This window comes from Cyclopterus lumpus, chromosome 24 (assembly GCF_009769545.1).
Source record: "Cyclopterus lumpus isolate fCycLum1 chromosome 24, fCycLum1.pri, whole genome shotgun sequence".
Classification (NCBI taxonomy): domain Eukaryota; kingdom Metazoa; phylum Chordata; class Actinopteri; order Perciformes; family Cyclopteridae; genus Cyclopterus; species Cyclopterus lumpus.
In genome coordinates, this window is record NC_046989.1 from 21,417,699 (window position 1) to 21,438,364 (window position 20,666).

Consider the following 20,666-nt stretch of genomic DNA (forward strand, 5'->3'; position numbering starts at 1 on the left):
TAGGGAGCATTTGGATGATCCAGAAGAGGATTGGGAGAATGTCATATGGTCAGATGAAACCAAAATAGAACTTTTTGGTAAAAACTCAACTTGTCGTGTTTGGAGGAGAAAGAATGCCGAGTTGCATCCAAAGAACACCGGTTACCTACTGTGAAGCATGGGGGTGGAAACATCATGCTTTGGGGCTGTTTTTCTACAAGGGGACCAGGACGACTGATCCGTGTAAAGGACAGAATGAATGGGGCCATGTATCGTGAGATTTTGAGTAAAAACCTCCTTCCATCAGCAAGAGCATTGAAGATGAAACGTGGCTGGGTCTTTCAGCATGACAATGATCCCAAACACACCGCCCAGGTAACGAAGGAGTGGCTTCGTAAGAAGCATTTCAAGGTCCTGGAGTGGCCTAGCCAGTCTCCAGATCTCAACCCCATAGAACATCTGTGGAGGGAGTTGAAAGTCAGTGTTGCCCAGTGACAGCCCCAAAACATCACTGCTCTAGAGGAGATCTGCATGGAGCAATGGGCCAAAATACCAGCAACAGTGTGTAAAAAGCTTGTGAAGACTTACAGAAAACGTTTGACCTCTGTCATTGACAACAAAGGGTATATAACAAAGTATTGAGATGAACTTTTGTTATTGACCAAATACTTATTTTCCACCATAATTTGCTAATAAATTCTTTAAAATTTTCTGGATTTTTTCTTCTCATTTTGTCTCTCATAGTTGAGGTATACCTATGATGAAAATTACAGGCCTCTCTCATCTTTTTGAGTGGGAGAACATGAACAATTGGTGGCTGACTAAATACTTTTTTGCCCCACTGTACATAATAAAATCATACAATAACGTTTCAACACATCATTTCCATTAAACCTGCCGATTACATCTCAGCAGGGGGCGCCACACTGCCATTACTTCTTGGGTATGGTATCCCTTTCACTCCTCAGCATCTGCCCTGATGTGGCCTTGATATAGTGATAGGGGTGTGTCTCAGTCAGGACCTCCCAAGAGGAGAGTTGACATCTGCTGCCTCTGGGGTTCTGTCATATGAAATTACAGCCTTAATCAAGTCCTCTCCATCTCCATCTCCTGTGCCCTCCCCCACCTCCTCCCCCATTCTGTCTCTCTCCCCCTCTCCTCTATCTCTTCCCCTCTCAGTTTATTTTGTATAGCCCAATATCACAAATTACAAATTTGCCTCAGAGGGCTCTGTATCTGTCTCCGTTCCCTCTTCCTCTGCACCCTCCGTTAGTTCCTTTACATCACACATGTTTGTTTTTGTCTTCCTCACTCGTTTCTCCTTGACTCTCCTTTGTGGCATCTCTCCCCACCCGGCCCCTCATCTCACCTCCCCTCCTTCTCCTCCTCTGCCTCTAGGTCACAAGGAGCGTATCCAGCCTCCTGTTCCCGAGTTTTACTTAAACGTCAGTTATGTCAGCCGGCCTGCAGCAGAGCTGCACCAAGGCCCCCAGGGAACCAGTGACCTTAGGAGCGCACGGTGAGGAAATTCAAGATATACTGTAGTTTAAATGAACAGAGGATGTCTGAAGAAGGGGCCCGGAAAGGAGGAAGAGATAAGGAAAATAATAATATCTTATTATTCTGTTGAATATCATTTTCTAAATTGTGTAAAGCACAATGGACTTATTGGTTTGTTGACATAAAGAAATAATTAAAAATAACGCTAGCCGACTGATGTAGATGAGAGGCTATGTTCTCATTGTCATGTTGCTCTCATAGGGCAAACTGATACAACATGGTATATTTTATTCACTTTTTGCAGCTTGTGTTTGCTTTCCCAAACAGCCCATGCATCGACTGTATAGCTGGTAAGTCAGGGGTGTAAGACTAACTAATGCCTACCATAAATGAGAATGAGAAACGCAGATCTGAACCCAAATCTCCCATTAAAACAGAAAAGAATCACCAAAAACTGGTCTGTGTCGGTGTGTTCTGGGTTCAGAAGGTCGTTATCTTGTATTCACATGGTTGACCAATACGAACCCAGTTAACCAGAAGGGGGTCAGGAATATCAATTCTTCCAACCATTAATTGATTGTTATCTCGTCAGACGGGTGGGGCAAAACGCCACTTCTTCCATCATGCACACCCATATTTCTTTTTTATGACATTGGCTGTAAATGGGTCTATAGCATTTATTACTAAGTCCACCACCTCTTTCACAACCCTTGGCAGTTATGCATGCTGCTATTTACGATAGTTGGATTGATTTTTTGTTTCCACACTCAGCAAAGAACCTCTCTACTCTGCCTCTGATTGGCTAGTATTTGTTGCCACCTTGTAGAATTTGGTAACTTTATTGCTGATAATAAAGATGGGTGGCATCTGATTTTAACTCAGATCACAAGGATGGCAGCCTTCTTGTATAGTGCTCTCATATATATATATATATATATATATATATATATATAAATACTATATTTTGTTTTTATTGATATGCACTATTCTTCTTCGATATGGTTGGAATATAATTTGAGATACAATAGATGTTTAAATTTTGCTGCTGCCTCATAAATAAACCTGATGTACACCTTAATTGTTGTTATGGCACACTGATCAAACATTTAAAACATGTTTGCCGGCCCCTGCACCACAATTGAATGAAATGAACCTTGTACAAGAATGGAATGTGTCCGTAATGCGAAAATCACAGAAAGAATGTGCACAATTAACAGGCCAAAGACTGTGAAGCACAGATGCTGCTGCAAGGTCCACACAAACACAAATGGAACTCTTTTCATTTTGCCACAGTGACAATGAAGTGCCGGAAAAGCCCTTCACAATTCTGCTAATCGCATCAACCCGATGTGAACGTTGACTCCCGAGAAGCCCCTTAACCAACCACAACACACAGTCGAACTCGGTCACAACTCGGCGCTCACACTCACCCATGGCAAAGAATGGGATCCCCAGGAGTGTGGAGTTGAACTTCCCGTCCGATATAAAGAAGATCCCCGCCGCCGTCACGTTGGCGATGCATATGGTCAGCACGCCCAGCAGGCCCAGGAACGGCTTCCCCCTCAGGCAGTCCCGCATGGAGCTGGAGAAGGTGGCGGCCAGGAGCACCAGCACCAGGCTGACCAGCACCTCCCCCTTGGCCAACACGCCCGTCTGGTGGAAGTCCCGCCACAGGCTGAAGGAGGTGAGCGACTGGACGTGGAGCTGGTCGGTTGCGTGGGGCACCTCGGCTGTTGACAGCCGGCTGACCAGCGCGCAGAACTCATTCTCCCAGCGCTCGGCGATGGCATCCTGCACCACGGGTCCGTGGTTGCGGAGGTAGTAGGTGATCTGGACGGCGCGGGCGTACTTGACCTGCTGGTCGCGGCTGTTGGCCGAGAAGGACACGCCTCCCAGTTGGTGGCCGATGAAGGACACACGGCCATCCTGTAAATGGGGATTTACAGATATATATATATATCAGCTCTGATGGAGGTTTTCATAACAACACATTTTAAATGCTTCACACCGTTTGACTGGAAACGAGTCGGTTGGCCGTGAACACCAGCGATGGGATGCAGCCAGCTGTACAATGTACTGTGCAACTGCCCTCTGGGTTCAGGGTTCATTTAGCGTGCCACTCCAACTCGGCTGACAGCTGTGGACAGAACTGGTTGTTGAGGCTTGATGTGCTGCTCCATTGATAGGACTGAATTCATTCAATCACACATTGATCAAGGTGGCAAGAGTTTGGAGATTATGTGATTATGCAATAAGAGTTATGCTGAGCAGAGGGGGAAATAAAAGTCTGAAAGGAAAAAACACAGAACTGAGGTTATTTCTGGCACAACCGTTCTCATTTAGGTAGCCGATGTAGCACTGTATGTATATATATATATATATATATATATATATATATATATATATATATATATATACACACACATATATATATATATATATATATATATATATATATATATATATACAGTATATACATCAAATAACTCTACTTCTCTTGATTTATTCCCTCAGTAAACATTGTAAACATTAGTTTTTGGTCTCAATCTCTAGTTTGAAGTCTTCTTCAATACAGAATGATGTTCATTTAGTAAATGATTGTCCATGTTTTTGTTTTCCAGTTCATTTAAGTTAATTGTAACATTTTGGTAAGCTAAAAGTATCTTTGGTTGTAGCTTTTCACTGTCGCCACCGTCGCGTGTCACTTCTGGTTGCAAAAAACAAGATGGTGACAAAACGTCAGTCTACAAACCAACAGGGTCGGGTTGTGGTTACTGCGCCCACTTGCTTGTGATCATCTAAGATGCTAAATGATTCTAATAACTAATAATAATAATAACTAATAACTAAACCCGGACCTCGGAACTCATATCCCAAACTCTCTCTTCATCTGGGGGTGAAGGTGGGCTGGATGAGCTGACTGGAGAAGCAGTGTGTGTGCGGCGGTTTTCGCAGTTGTCTGCACTTCTGAGTAAATGGATAAAGAGCTATCATAAACGTAACATACATTCAAAGCCCTTGGAAGAAAGGCAGCTACTGTTTATCGTGGCTAAGCTCAAAATAGCATTTTTTTATGGGGGGGGGGGGGGGGCATACAAATAAACAAAATGGATGGCAGCAGGATGAATTAGTGGTGGTGGACACCGCACCATAAAGTCACATCATTGATGACAAGTCAACGCATCCTGTATTATGTAACTGACTACCTCTAATATATCATATGTATCAGGCAGGATATCTGCATTATTACTCTCATACTCCTCCCACTCTGTGCTTCAGCATCCGTCATTTCACGACAGTGTACAAGTGTGTTTGTGTAATGTCAACACTCAGTGATCGCAGGGAAATCTCCGGCTCTAATTTCACTTGTGTAATTGCACAAAGCTCAACTCAATCTGCCGGACCGACTTCACCAACAGTTGCACCGCACCGGTCTGTAGACACCCGTCTGTAGACACCCGTCTGTAGACCAAACCGAGCCGATGGGGCAGAGCCGTGCGTTGCTGAAACATGTGCACCATCGAACGGGGAACGGCGTGACACAATCAAGGCAGGAACTGCAAACTGTTGCGCGGATGAGCTTTTTTGAAAGAAGAAAAGAAAATGCTCAAGCTTTGTTTTCTATTGTCGTTATTTCGGCACCCTTTAGCAAGGAGTATGTGTGTCCTTAATGTCCTTAAAACCAGGACATGAGGGAGCAATTCTTTTGCACCAAGTTTGATTAGATGCCTGGGTAACACTGACTTAAAATAAGTCTGTAAAAACGCAAATCATTTTGCATTTAAATGTGCAACACGTGGTGAATTGATTCAAAAATATTAAAATATATATTTGTGAAGACTTATCTTGCTGAACCAAACGTGAAGGTATCATGAACATTTAGTTGTCACACTACTTCTTTTTTTTGTTGAGTAATCCAATCGAAACATTCCATTGGCCTTTTGTCGAGGGAACCAGTGTGAGGCTGACTTCAGGGCTACATCATCCCTACAGCTAACAAATGTAATGTTAATATACTTTTACTGTTTTCTAAGGAAACAGTAAACTTGTTGTTTTGTGTAAGAACAGCCTCTGGGGGAACTCCAATACCGTTCATAAAAAGTAGTATGTACTGTATATACTTCATACAGACGTCAGTAATCAGGATAGTAGAACCAGACTTCAGTTCACAGGATGGTTGAACCAGACTTCATTAATCAGGATAGTTGAACCAGACTTCAGTTCACAGGATAGTTGAACCAGACTTCATTAATCAGGATAGTTGAACCAGACATCAGTTCACAGGATAGTTGAACCAGATGTCAGTAATCAGGATAGTTGAACCAGTCTTCAGTAATCAGAATAGTTCACAGGATAGTTGAACCAGACTTCAGTTCACAGGATAGTTGAACCAGACGTCAGTAATCAGGATAGTTGAACCAGACTTCAGTTCACAAGATAGTTGAACCAGACTTCAGTAATCAGAATAGTTCACAGGATAGTTGAACCAGACTTCAGTTCACAGGATAGTTGAACCAGACTTCAGTAATCAGGATAGTTGAACCAGAATTCAGTCCTCAGGATAGTTCAACCAGACTTCAGTAATCAGGATAGTTGAACCAGACGTCAGTTCACATGATAGTTGAACCAGACTTAAGTTCACAGGATAGTTGAAGCAGGCATCAGTACTCAGGATAGTTGAACCAGACGTCAGTAATCAGGATAGTTAAACCAGACTTCAGTAATCAGGATAGTTGAACCGGACGTCAGTTCTCAGGATATTTGACCCAGAAGTCAGTAATCAGGATAGTTGAACCAGACGTCAGTTCACAGGATAATTGAACCAGACATTCGTAATCAGGAATGTTGAACCAGACTTCAGTAATAAGGATAGTTGAACAAGACTTCAGTTCACAGGGTAGTTGAATCAGACTTCAAAAATCAGGATAATTGAACCAGACTTCATTATTCAGGATAGTTGAACCAGACTTCAGTTCACAGGGTAGTTGAATCAGACTTCAAAAATCAGGATAATTGAACCGGACGTCAGTTCTCTGGATAATTGAACCAGACTTCAGTTCTCAGGATAATTGTACCAGACATAAGTTCACAGGATAGTTGAATCAGACGTCAGTAATCAGGAAAGTTGAATCAGACTTCAGTAATAAGGATAGTTGAACCAGACTTCAGTTCACAGGATAGTTGAACCGGACGCCAGTAATCAGGATAGTTGAACCAGACGTCAGTTCACAGGATAATTGAACCAGACTTCAGTTCACAGGATAATTGAACAAGACTTCAGTTCACAGGTCATAGTTAAACCAGAATTCAGTAATCAGGATAATTGAACCAGATGTCAGTAATCAAGATAATTGAACCAGACGTCAGTTTTCAGGATAATTGAACCAGACGTCAGTTCACAGAATAGTTGAACTAGACTTCAGTAATTAGAATAATTGAACCAGATTTCAGTTCACAGGGTAGTTGAATCATACTTCAGTAATCAGGATAATATGTCAGTAATCAGGACAATTCAACCAGACTTCAGTTCACAGAATAGTTGAACCAGAATTCAGTAATCAGGATAATTGAACCAGATGTCAGTAATCAAGATAATTGAACCAGACATCAGTTTTCAGGATAATCAAACCAGACGTCAGTTCTCAGGATAAGTGAACCAGACTTCAGTAATCAGGATATTTGAACTAGACTTCAGTAATCAGGATAGTTGAACTAGACTTCAATAATCAGGATATTTGAACCAGAAGTCAGTTCACAGATAGTTAAACCAGACTTCAGTAATCAGGATATTTGAACGAGAGGTCAGTTCACAGATAGTTCAACCAGATGTCAGTAATCAGGATAGTTGAACCAGACTTCAGTAATCAGTATGGTTGAACCAGACTTTAGTAATCAGGATAGTTGAAATGAGACTTCAGTTCACAGGATAGTTGACCAGAAGTCAGTTATCAGGTGAGTTGAACAAGACTTCAGTTCACAGGATAGTTGAACAAGACTTCAGTTCACAGGGTAGTTGAATCAGACTTCAGTAATCAGGATAATTATACCAGATGTCAGTAAACAGGATAGTTGAACCAGACTTCAGTAATCAGGATAATTGAACCAGACTTCAGTTAACAAGATAGTTGAACCAGACGTCAGTAATCAAGATATTTGAACCAGACGTCAGTTCACAGATAGTTGAACCAGACGTCAGTAATCAAGATATTTGAACCAGACGTCAGTTCACAGACAGTTGAACCAGATGTCAGTAATCAGGATAGTTGAACCAGACTTCAGTAATCAGGATGGTTTAACCAGACTTCAGTTCTCAGTAAAGTTGAACCAGACTTCAGCAATCAGGATAGTTGAAACGAGACTTCAGTTAACAGGATAGTTGAACCAGACGTCAGTAATCAGGATAGTTGAAACGAGACTTCAGTTCACAGGATAGTTAAACCAGAATTCAGTTCACAGGATAGTTGAACTAGACGTCAGTAATCAGGATAGTGGAATCAGACTTCAGTAATCAGGATAGTTGAACAAGACTTCAGTTCACAGGATAGTTGAACCAGACTTCAGTAATCAGGATAGTTGAACCAGACTTCAGTTCTCAGTAAAGTTGAACAAGACTTCAGCAATCAGGATAGTTGAACCAGACTTCAGTAATCAGGATGGTTGAACCAGACTTCAGTTCTCAGTAAAGTTGAACCAGACTTCAGCAATCAGGATAGTTGAACCAGACTTCAGTAATCAGGATGGTTGAACCAGACTTCAGTTCACAGGATAGTTGAACCAGACTTCAGCAATCAGGATAGTTGAACCAGACTTCAGTAATCAGGATGGTTGAACCAGACTTCAGTTCACAGGATAGTTGAACCAGACTTCAGTAATCAGGATAGTTGAACCAGACTTCAGTTCTCAGTAAAGTTGAACCAGACTTCAGCAATCAGGATAGTTGAACCAGACTTCAGTAATCAGGATGGTTGAACCAGACTTCAGTTCTCAGTAAAGTTGAACCAGACTTCAGCAATCAGGATAGTTGAACCAGACTTCAGTAAAAAGGATAGTTGAACCAGATGTCAGTTATCAGGAGAGTTGAATCAGACATCAGTTCACAGGCTAGTCGAAACAGAATTCAGTAATCAGAAAAATTGAACCAGATGTCAGTAATCAGAATAAGTGAACCAGACTCCAGTTCACAGGATAGTTAAACGAGACTCCAGTTCAAAGGATAGTTGAACTAGACGTCAGTAATCAGGATAGTTGAATCTGACTTCAGTAATCAGGATAGTTGAACCAGACGTCAGGTCACAGGATAGTTAAACCAGACGTCAGTAATCAGGATAGTTGAACCAGACTTCAGTTCACAGGATAGTTGAACCAGACGTCAGTAATCAGGATAGTTGAAGTAGGGGTCAGTAATCAGGATAGTTGAACCAGACTTCAGTTCACAGGGTAGTTGAATCAGACTTCAGTAATCAGGATAATTATACCAGATGTCAGTAAACAGGATAGTTGAACCAGACTTCAGTAATGAGGATAATTGAACCAGACTTCAGTTAACAAGATAGTTGAACCAGACGTCAGTAATCAAGATATTTGAACCAGACGTCAGTTCACAGATAGTTTAACCAGACGTCAGTAATCAGGATAGTTGAACCAGACTTCAGTAATCAGGATATTTGAACCAGACGTCAGTTCACAGATAGTTGAACCAGATGTCAGTAATCAGGATAGTTGAACCAGACTTCAGTTCACAGGATAGTTGAACCAGACGTCAGTAATCAGGATAATTATACCAGATGTCAGTAAACAGGATAGTTGAACCAGACTTCAGTAATCAGGATAGTTGAAGTAGGGGTCAGTAATCAGGATAGTTGAACCAGACTTCAGTTCACAGGGTAGTTGAATCAGACTTCAGTAATCAGGATAATTATACCAGATGTCAGTAAACAGGATAGTTGAACCAGACTTCAGTAATCAGGATAATTGAACCAGACTTCAGTTAACAAGATAGTTGAACCAGACTTCAGTAATCAGGATAGTTGAACCAGACTTCAGTAAAAAGGATAGTTGAACCAGATGTCAGTTATCAGGAGAGTTGAACCAGACTTCAGTTCACAGGATAGTTGAACTACACTTCAGTAATCAGGATAGTTGAAGCAGACTTCAGTTCACAGGATAGTTAAACCAGACGTCAGTAATCAGGATAGTTGAACCAGACTTCAGTAATCAGGATAGTTGAACCAGACGTCAGTAATCAGGATAGTTGAACCAGACGTCAGGTCACAGATAGTTTAACCAGACGTCAGTAATCAGGATAGTTGAACCAGACTTCAGTAATCAGGATATTTCAACCAGACGTCAGTTCACAGATAGTTGAACCAGATGTCAGTAATCAGGGTAGTTGAACCAGACTTCAGTAATCAGGATGGTTGAACCAGACTTCAGTCCTCAGGATAGTTGAAACAAGACTTCAGTTCACAGGATAGTTAAACCAGACGTCAGTAATCAGGATAGTTGAACCAGACTTCAGTTCACAGGATAGTTGAACCAGACGTCAGTAATCAGGATAGTTGAAGTAGGGGTCAGTAATCAGGATAGTTGAACCAGACTTCAGTTCACAGGGTAGTTGAATCAGACTTCAGTAATCAGGATAATTATACCAGATGTCAGTAAACAGGATAGTTGAACCAGACTTCAGTAATCAGGATAATTGAACCAGACTTCAGTTAACAAGATAGTTGAACCAGACGTCAGTAATCAAGATATTTGAACCAGCCGTCAGTTCACAGATAGTTGAACCAGACGTCAGTAATCAAGATATTTGAACCAGACGTCAGTTCACAGACAGTTGAACCAGATGTCAGTAATCAGGATAGTTGAACCAGACTTCAGTAATCAGGATGGTTGAACCAGACTTCAGTTCACAGGATGGTTGAACCTGACTCCAGTTCAAAGGATAGTTGAACTAGACGTCAGTAATCAAGATAGTTGAATCTGACTTCAGTAATCAGGATAGTTGAACAAGACTTCAGTTCACAGGATAGTTGAACCAGACTTCAGTAATCAGGATAGTTGAACCAGACTTCAGTTCACAGGATAGTTAAACCAGACATCAGTTCACAGGATAGTTGAAGCAGGCGTCAGTAATCAGGATAGTTGAACCAGACTTCAGTAAACAGGATAGTTGAACTAGACATCAGTAATCAGGATGGTTGAACCAGACTTCAGTCCTCAGGATAGTTGAACCAGATGTCAGTAATCAGGATAGTTGAACCAGATGTCAGTAATCAGGATAGTTGAACCAGACTTCAGTAATCAGGATAGTTGAAACGAGACTTCAGTTCACAGGATAGTTGAACAAGACGTCAGTAATCAGGATAGTTGAACCAGACATCAGTAATCAGGATAGTTGAAGCAGGGGTCAGTAATCAGGATAGTTGAACCAGACTTCAGTAATAAGGATAGCTGAATCAGACATAAGTTCACAGGATAGTTGAACCAGACTTCAGTAATCAGGATAGTTGAACCAGACCTCAGTAATCAGGATAGTTGAACCAGACATCAGTTCACAGGATAGCTGAACCAGACGTCAGTAATTGGGTTAGTTGAACCAGACTTCAGTAATCAGGATAGTTGAACTAGACCTCAGTAATCAGGATGGTTGAACCAGAAGTCAGTTCACAGATAGTTAAACCAGACTTCAGTAATCAGGATATTTGAACGAGAGGTCAGTTCACAGATAGTTCAACCAGATGTCAGTAATCAGGATAGTTGAACCAGACTTCAGTAATCAGTATGGTTGAACCAGACTTTAGTAATCAGGATAGTTGAAATGAGACTTCAGTTCACAGGATAGTTGACCAGAAGTCAGTTATCAGGTGAGTTGAACAAGACTTCAGTTCACAGGATAGTTGAACAAGACTTCAGTTCACAGGGTAGTTGAATCAGACTTCAGTAATCAGGATAATTATACCAGATGTCAGTAAACAGGATAGTTGAACCAGACTTCAGTAATCAGGATAATTGAACCAGACTTCAGTTAACAAGATAGTTGAACCAGACGTCAGTAATCAAGATATTTGAACCAGACGTCAGTTCACAGATAGTTGAACCAGACGTCAGTAATCAAGATATTTGAACCAGACGTCAGTTCACAGACAGTTGAACCAGATGTCAGTAATCAGGATAGTTGAACCAGACTTCAGTAATCAGGATGGTTTAACCAGACTTCAGTTCTCAGTAAAGTTGAACCAGACTTCAGCAATCAGGATAGTTGAAACGAGACTTCAGTTAACAGGATAGTTGAACCAGACGTCAGTAATCAGGATAGTTGAAACGAGACTTCAGTTCACAGGATAGTTAAACCAGAATTCAGTTCACAGGATAGTTGAACTAGACGTCAGTAATCAGGATAGTGGAATCAGACTTCAGTAATCAGGATAGTTGAACAAGACTTCAGTTCACAGGATAGTTGAACCAGACTTCAGTAATCAGGATAGTTGAACCAGACTTCAGTTCTCAGTAAAGTTGAACAAGACTTCAGCAATCAGGATAGTTGAACCAGACTTCAGTAATCAGGATGGTTGAACCAGACTTCAGTTCTCAGTAAAGTTGAACCAGACTTCAGCAATCAGGATAGTTGAACCAGACTTCAGTAATCAGGATGGTTGAACCAGACTTCAGTTCACAGGATAGTTGAACCAGACTTCAGCAATCAGGATAGTTGAACCAGACTTCAGTAATCAGGATGGTTGAACCAGACTTCAGTTCACAGGATAGTTGAACCAGACTTCAGTAATCAGGATAGTTGAACCAGACTTCAGTTCTCAGTAAAGTTGAACCAGACTTCAGCAATCAGGATAGTTGAACCAGACTTCAGTAATCAGGATGGTTGAACCAGACTTCAGTTCTCAGTAAAGTTGAACCAGACTTCAGCAATCAGGATAGTTGAACCAGACTTCAGTAAAAAGGATAGTTGAACCAGATGTCAGTTATCAGGAGAGTTGAATCAGACATCAGTTCACAGGCTAGTCGAAACAGAATTCAGTAATCAGAAAAATTGAACCAGATGTCAGTAATCAGAATAAGTGAACCAGACTCCAGTTCACAGGATAGTTAAACGAGACTCCAGTTCAAAGGATAGTTGAACTAGACGTCAGTAATCAGGATAGTTGAATCTGACTTCAGTAATCAGGATAGTTGAACCAGACGTCAGGTCACAGGATAGTTAAACCAGACGTCAGTAATCAGGATAGTTGAACCAGACTTCAGTTCACAGGATAGTTGAACCAGACGTCAGTAATCAGGATAGTTGAAGTAGGGGTCAGTAATCAGGATAGTTGAACCAGACTTCAGTTCACAGGGTAGTTGAATCAGACTTCAGTAATCAGGATAATTATACCAGATGTCAGTAAACAGGATAGTTGAACCAGACTTCAGTAATGAGGATAATTGAACCAGACTTCAGTTAACAAGATAGTTGAACCAGACGTCAGTAATCAAGATATTTGAACCAGACGTCAGTTCACAGATAGTTTAACCAGACGTCAGTAATCAGGATAGTTGAACCAGACTTCAGTAATCAGGATATTTGAACCAGACGTCAGTTCACAGATAGTTGAACCAGATGTCAGTAATCAGGATAGTTGAACCAGACTTCAGTTCACAGGATAGTTGAACCAGACGTCAGTAATCAGGATAATTATACCAGATGTCAGTAAACAGGATAGTTGAACCAGACTTCAGTAATCAGGATAGTTGAAGTAGGGGTCAGTAATCAGGATAGTTGAACCAGACTTCAGTTCACAGGGTAGTTGAATCAGACTTCAGTAATCAGGATAATTATACCAGATGTCAGTAAACAGGATAGTTGAACCAGACTTCAGTAATCATGATAATTGAACCAGACTTCAGTTAACAAGATAGTTGAACCAGACTTCAGTAATCAGGATAGTTGAACCAGACTTCAGTAAAAAGGATAGTTGAACCAGATGTCAGTTATCAGGAGAGTTGAACCAGACTTCAGTTCACAGGATAGTTGAACTACACTTCAGTAATCAGGATAGTTGAAGCAGACTTCAGTTCACAGGATAGTTAAACCAGACGTCAGTAATCAGGATAGTTGAACAAGACGTCAGTAATCAGGATAGTTGAACCAGACTTCAGTAATCAGGATAGTTGAACCAGACGTCAGTAATCAGGATAGTTGAACCAGACGTCAGGTCACAGATAGTTTAACCAGACGTCAGTAATCAGGATAGTTGAACCAGACTTCAGTAATCAGGATATTTCAACCAGACGTCAGTTCACAGATAGTTGAACCAGATGTCAGTAATCAGGGTAGTTGAACCAGACTTCAGTAATCAGGATGGTTGAACCAGACTTCAGTCCTCAGGATAGTTGAAACAAGACTTCAGTTCACAGGATAGTTAAACCAGACGTCAGTAATCAGGATAGTTGAACCAGACTTCAGTTCACAGGATAGTTGAACCAGACGTCAGTAATCAGGATAGTTGAAGTAGGGGTCAGTAATCAGGATAGTTGAACCAGACTTCAGTTCACAGGGTAGTTGAATCAGACTTCAGTAATCAGGATAATTATACCAGATGTCAGTAAACAGGATAGTTGAACCAGACTTCAGTAATCAGGATAATTGAACCAGACTTCAGTTAACAAGATAGTTGAACCAGACGTCAGTAATCAAGATATTTGAACCAGCCGTCAGTTCACAGATAGTTGAACCAGACGTCAGTAATCAAGATATTTGAACCAGACGTCAGTTCACAGACAGTTGAACCAGATGTCAGTAATCAGGATAGTTGAACCAGACTTCAGTAATCAGGATGGTTGAACCAGACTTCAGTTCACAGGATGGTTGAACCTGACTCCAGTTCAAAGGATAGTTGAACTAGACGTCAGTAATCAAGATAGTTGAATCTGACTTCAGTAATCAGGATAGTTGAACAAGACTTCAGTTCACAGGATAGTTGAACCAGACTTCAGTAATCAGGATAGTTGAACCAGACTTCAGTTCACAGGATAGTTAAACCAGACATCAGTTCACAGGATAGTTGAAGCAGGCGTCAGTAATCAGGATAGTTGAACCAGACTTCAGTAAACAGGATAGTTGAACTAGACATCAGTAATCAGGATGGTTGAACCAGACTTCAGTCCTCAGGATAGTTGAACCAGATGTCAGTAATCAGGATAGTTGAACCAGATGTCAGTAATCAGGATAGTTGAACCAGACTTCAGTAATCAGGATAGTTGAAACGAGACTTCAGTTCACAGGATAGTTGAACAAGACGTCAGTAATCAGGATAGTTGAACCAGACATCAGTAATCAGGATAGTTGAAGCAGGGGTCAGTAATCAGGATAGTTGAACCAGACTTCAGTAATAAGGATAGCTGAATCAGACATAAGTTCACAGGATAGTTGAACCAGACTTCAGTAATCAGGATAGTTGAACCAGACCTCAGTAATCAGGATAGTTGAACCAGACATCAGTTCACAGGATAGCTGAACCAGACGTCAGTAATTGGGTTAGTTGAACCAGACTTCAGTAATCAGGATAGTTGAACTAGACCTCAGTAATCAGGATGGTTGAACCAGACATCAGTTCACAGGCTAGTCGAAACAGAATTCAGTAATCAGAAAAATTGAACCAGATGTCAGTAATCAGAATAAGTGAACCAGACTCCAGTTCACAGGATAGTTAAACCAGACTCCAGTTCAAAGGATAGTTGAACTAGACGTCAGTAATCAGGATAGTTGAACCAGACTTCAGTTATCAGGATAGTTAAAGCAGGCGTCAGTAATCAGGATAGTTGAATCAGAATTCAGCTCGCAGGATAGTTGAATCAGACTTCAGTTCACAGGGTAATTGAACCAGAATTCAGTTCACAGGATAGTTGAACCAGACGTCAGTAATCAGGATAGTTGAATCTGACTTCAGTAATCAGGATAGTCGAACCAGACGTCAGTAATCAGGATAGTTGAACCAGACTTCAGTGATCAGGATAGTTAAACCAGACTTCAGTAATCAGGATAATTGAACCAGACTTCAGTTAACAAGATAGTTGAACCAGACGTCAGTAATCAAGATATTTGAACCAGACGTCAGTTCACAGACAGTTGAACCAGATGTCAGTAATCAGGATAGTTGAACCAGACTTCAGTGATCAGGATAGTTGAACCAGACTTCAGTAATCAGGATGGTTGAACCAGACTTCAGTTCTCAGTAAAGTTGAACCAGACTTCAGCAATCAGGATAGTTGAAACAAGACTTCAGTTAACAGGATAGTTGAACCAGACGTCAGTAATCAGGATAGTTGAAACGAGACTTCAGTTCACAGGATAATTAAACCAGACTTCAGTTCACAGGATGGTTGAACCAGAAGTCAGTAATCAGGATAGTTGAATCAGACTTCAGTTCACAGGGTAGTTGAACCTGACTCCAGTTTAAAGGATAGTTGAACCAGGCGTCAGTAATCAGGATAGTTGAACCAGACCTCAGTAATCAGGATAGTTGAACCAGACATCAGTTCACAGGATAGCTGAACCAGACGTCAGTAATTGGGTTAGTTGAACCAGACTTCAGTAATCAGGATAGTTGAACCAGACCTCAGTAATCAGGATAGTTGAACCAGACATCAGTTCACAGGATAGCTGAACCAGACGTCAGTAATTGGGTTAGTTGAACCAGACTTCAGTAATCAGGATAGTTGAACTAGACCTCAGTAATCAGGATAGTTGAACCAGACATCAGTTCACAGGCTAGTCGAAACAGAATTCAGTAATCAGAAAAATTGAACCAGATGTCAGTAATCAGAATAAGTGAACCAGACTCCAGTTCACAGGATAGTTAAACCAGACTCCAGTTCAAAGGATAGTTGAACTAGACGTCAGTAATCAGGATAGTTGAACCAGACTTCAGTTATCAGGATAGTTGAAGCAGGCGTCAGTAATCAGGATAGTTGAATCAGAATTCAGCTCGCAGGATAGTTGAATCAGACTTCAGTAATCAGGATAGTTGAATCAGACTTCAGTTCACAGGGTAATTGAACCAGAATTCAGTTCACAGGATAGTTGAACCAGACGTCAGTAATCAGGATAGTTGAATCTGACTTCAGTAATCAGGATAGTCGAACCAGACGTCAGTAATCAGGATAGTTGAACCAGACTTCAGTGATCAGGATAGTTAAACCAGACTTCAGTAATCAGGATAATTGAAATAGACTTCAGTTAACAAGATAGTTGAACCAGACGTCAGTAATCAAGATATTTGAACCAGACGTCAGTTCACAGACAGTTGAACCAGATGTCAGTAATCAGGATAGTTGAACCAGACTTCAGTGATCAGGATAGTTGAACCAGAATTCAGTAATCAGGATGGTTGAACCAGACTTCAGTTCTCAGTAAAGTTGAACCAGACTTCAGCAATCAGGATAGTTGAAACGAGACTTCAGTTAACAGGATAGTTGAACCAGACGTCAGTAATCAGGATAGTTGAAACGAGACTTCAGTTCACAGGATAATTAAACCAGACTTCAGTTCACAGGATGGTTGAACCAGAAGTCAGTAATCAGGATAGTTGAATCAGACTTCAGTTCACAGGGTAGTTGAACCTGACTCCAGTTTAAAGGATAGTTGAACCAGGCGTCAGTAATCAGGATAGTTGAATCAGACTTCAGTTCACAGGGTAATTGAACCAGAATTCAGTTCACAGGATAGTTGAACTAGACGTCAGTAATCAGGATAGTTGAACAAGACTTCAGTTCACAGGATAGTTGAACCAGACTTCAGTAATCAGGATAGTTGAACCAGACTTCAGTTCACAGGATAGTTAAACCAGACATCAGTTCACAGGATAGTTGAAGCAGGCGTCAGTAATCAGGATAACTGAACCAGACTCCAGTTCACATGATAGTTGAACCTGACTCCAGTTCAAAGGATAGTTGAACCAGGCGTCAGTAATCAGGATAGTTGAATCAGACTTCAGTTCACAGGGTAATTGAACCAGAATTCAGTTCACAGGATAGTTGAACCAGACGTCAGTAATCAGGATAGTTGAACAAGACTTCAGTTCACAGGATAGTTGAACCAGACTTCAGTAATCAGGATAGTTGAACCAGACTTCAGTTCACAGGATAGTTAAACCAGACATCAGTTCACAGGATAGTTGAAGCAGGCGTCAGTAATCAGGATAGTTGAACCAGACTTCAGTAATCAGGATAGTTGAACCAGACTTCAGTAATCAGGATATTTGAACCAGACGTCAGTTCACAGATAGTTGAACCAGATGTCAGTAATCAGGATAGTTGAACCAGATGTCAGTAATCAGGATAGTTGATCCAGACTTCAGTAATCAGGATAGTTGAAACGAGACTTCAGTTCACAGGATAGTTGAACCAAACGTCAGTAATCAGGATAGTTGAACCAAACGTCAGTAATCTGGATAGTTGAAGCAGGGGTCAGTAATCAGGATAATTGAACCAGACTTCAGTAAAAAGGATAGCTGAATCAGACATAAGTTCACAGGATAGTTGAACCAGACTTCAGTAATCAGGATAGTTGAACCAGACCTCAGTAATCAGGATAGTTGAACCAGATGTCAGTAATCAGGATAGTTGATCCAGACTTCAGTAATCAGGATAGTTGAAACGAGACTTCAGTTCACAGGATAGTTGAACCAAACGTCAGTAATCAGGATAGTTGAACCAAACGTCAGTAATCAGGATAGTTGAATCAGAATTCAGCTCGCAGGATAGTTGAATCAGACTTCAGTTCACAGGGTAATTGAACCAGAATTCAGTTCACAGGATAGTTGAACCAGACGTCAGTAATCAGGATAGTTGAATCAGACTTCAGTTCACAGGGTAATTGAACCAGAATTCAGTTCACAGGATAGTTGAACCAGACGTCAGTAATCAGGATAGTTGAATCTGACTTCAGTAATCAGGATAGTCGAACCAGACGTCAGTAATCAGGATAGTTGAACCAGACTTCAGTGATCAGGATAGTTAAACCAGACTTCAGTAATCAGGATAATTGAAATAGACTTCAGTTAACAAGATAGTTGAACCAGACGTCAGTAATCAAGATATTTGAACCAGACGTCAGTTCACAGACAGTTGAACCAGATGTCAGTAATCAGGATAGTTGAACCAGACTTCAGTGATCAGGATAGTTGAACCAGAATTCAGTAATCAGGATGGTTGAACCAGACTTCAGTTCTCAGTAAAGTTGAACCAGACTTCAGCAATCAGGATAGTTGAAACGAGACTTCAGTTAACAGGATAGTTGAACCAGACGTCAGTAATCAGGATAGTTGAAACGAGACTTCAGTTCACAGGATAATTAAACCAGACTTCAGTTCACAGGATGGTTGAACCAGAAGTCAGTAATCAGGATAGTTGAATCAGACTTCAGTTCACAGGGTAGTTGAACCTGACTCCAGTTTAAAGGATAGTTGAACCAGGCGTCAGTAATCAGGATAGTTGAATCAGACTTCAGTTCACAGGGTAATTGAACCAGAATTCAGTTCACAGGATAGTTGAACTAGACGTCAGTAATCAGGATAGTTGAACAAGACTTCAGTTCACAGGATAGTTGAACCAGACTTCAGTAATCAGGATAGTTGAACCAGACTTCAGTTCACAGGATAGTTAAACCAGACATCAGTTCACAGGATAGTTGAAGCAGGCGTCAGTAATCAGGATAACTGAACCAGACTCCAGTTCACATGATAGTTGAACCTGACTCCAGTTCAAAGGATAGTTGAACCAGGCGTCAGTAATCAGGATAGTTGAATCAGACTTCAGTTCACAGGGTAATTGAACCAGAATTCAGTTCACAGGATAGTTGAACCAGACGTCAGTAATCAGGATAGTTGAACAAGACTTCAGTTCACAGGATAGTTGAACCAGACTTCAGTAATCAGGATAGTTGAACCAGACTTCAGTTCACAGGATAGTTAAACCAGACATCAGTTCACAGGATAGTTGAAGCAGGCGTCAGTAATCAGGATAGTTGAACCAGACTTCAGTAATCAGGATAGTTGAACCAGACTTCAGTAATCAGGATATTTGAACCAGACGTCAGTTCACAGATAGTTGAACCAGATGTCAGTAATCAGGATAGTTGAACCAGATGTCAGTAATCAGGATAGTTGATCCAGACTTCAGTAATCAGGATAGTTGAAACGAGACTTCAGTTCACAGGATAGTTGAACCAAACGTCAGTAATCAGGATAGTTGAACCAAACGTCAGTAATCTGGATAGTTGAAGCAGGGGTCAGTAATCAGGATAATTGAACCAGACTTCAGTAAAAAGGATAGCTGAATCAGACATAAGTTCACAGGATAGTTGAACCAGACTTCAGTAATCAGGATAGTTGAACCAGACCTCAGTAATCAGGATAGTTGAACCAGATGTCAGTAATCAGGATAGTTGATCCAGACTTCAGTAATCAGGATAGTTGAAACGAGACTTCAGTTCACAGGATAGTTGAACCAAACGTCAGTAATCAGGATAGTTGAACCAAACGTCAGTAATCAGGATAGTTGAAGCAGGGGTCAGTAATCAGGATAATTGAACCAGACTTCAGTAATAAGGATAGCTGAATCAGACATAAGTTCACAGGATAGTTGAACCAGACTTCAGTAATCAGGATAGTTGAACCAGACCTCAGTAATCAGGATAGTTGAATCAGACATCAGTTCACAGGCTAGTCGAAACAGAATTCAGTAATCAGAAAAATTGAACCAGATGTCAGTAATCAGAATAAGTGAACCAGACTCCAGTTCACAGGATAGTTAAACCAGACTCCAGTTCAAAGGATAGTTGAACTAGACGTCAGTAATCAGGATAGTTGAACCAGACTTCAGTTATCAGGATAGTTGAACCAGACTTCAGTAATCAGGATAATTGAACCAGACGTCAGTATTTAGGATAGTTGAACCAGACTTCAGTTATCAGGATAGTTGAACCAGACTTCAGTAATCAGGATAATTGAACCAGACGTCAGTTCTGAGGATAATTGACCCAGAAGTCAGTTCACAGGATAATTGAACCAGACGTCAGTTGACAGGATAGTTGAACCAGAATTCAGTAATCAGAATAATTAAACCAGACTTCAGTTCACAGGGTAGTTGAATCAGATTTTAGTAATCAGGATAATTAAACCACGTATCAGTAA

General features: G+C 40.9%; 1 protein-coding gene across 1 annotated transcript in view; it reads right to left on the minus strand.

The window, feature by feature from the left end:
- The window catches only part of ptchd4 (patched domain containing 4), a 76,724-nt gene that overhangs the window by 35,452 nt on the left and 20,606 nt on the right, over window positions 1-20,666 (minus strand). Inside the window, exon 2 of the mRNA XM_034527941.1 lies at window positions 2,910-3,405. Within this exon, the coding sequence (XP_034383832.1) occupies window positions 2,910-3,405 (496 nt within the window). The remainder of the gene's footprint in view (window positions 1-2,909; window positions 3,406-20,666) is intronic.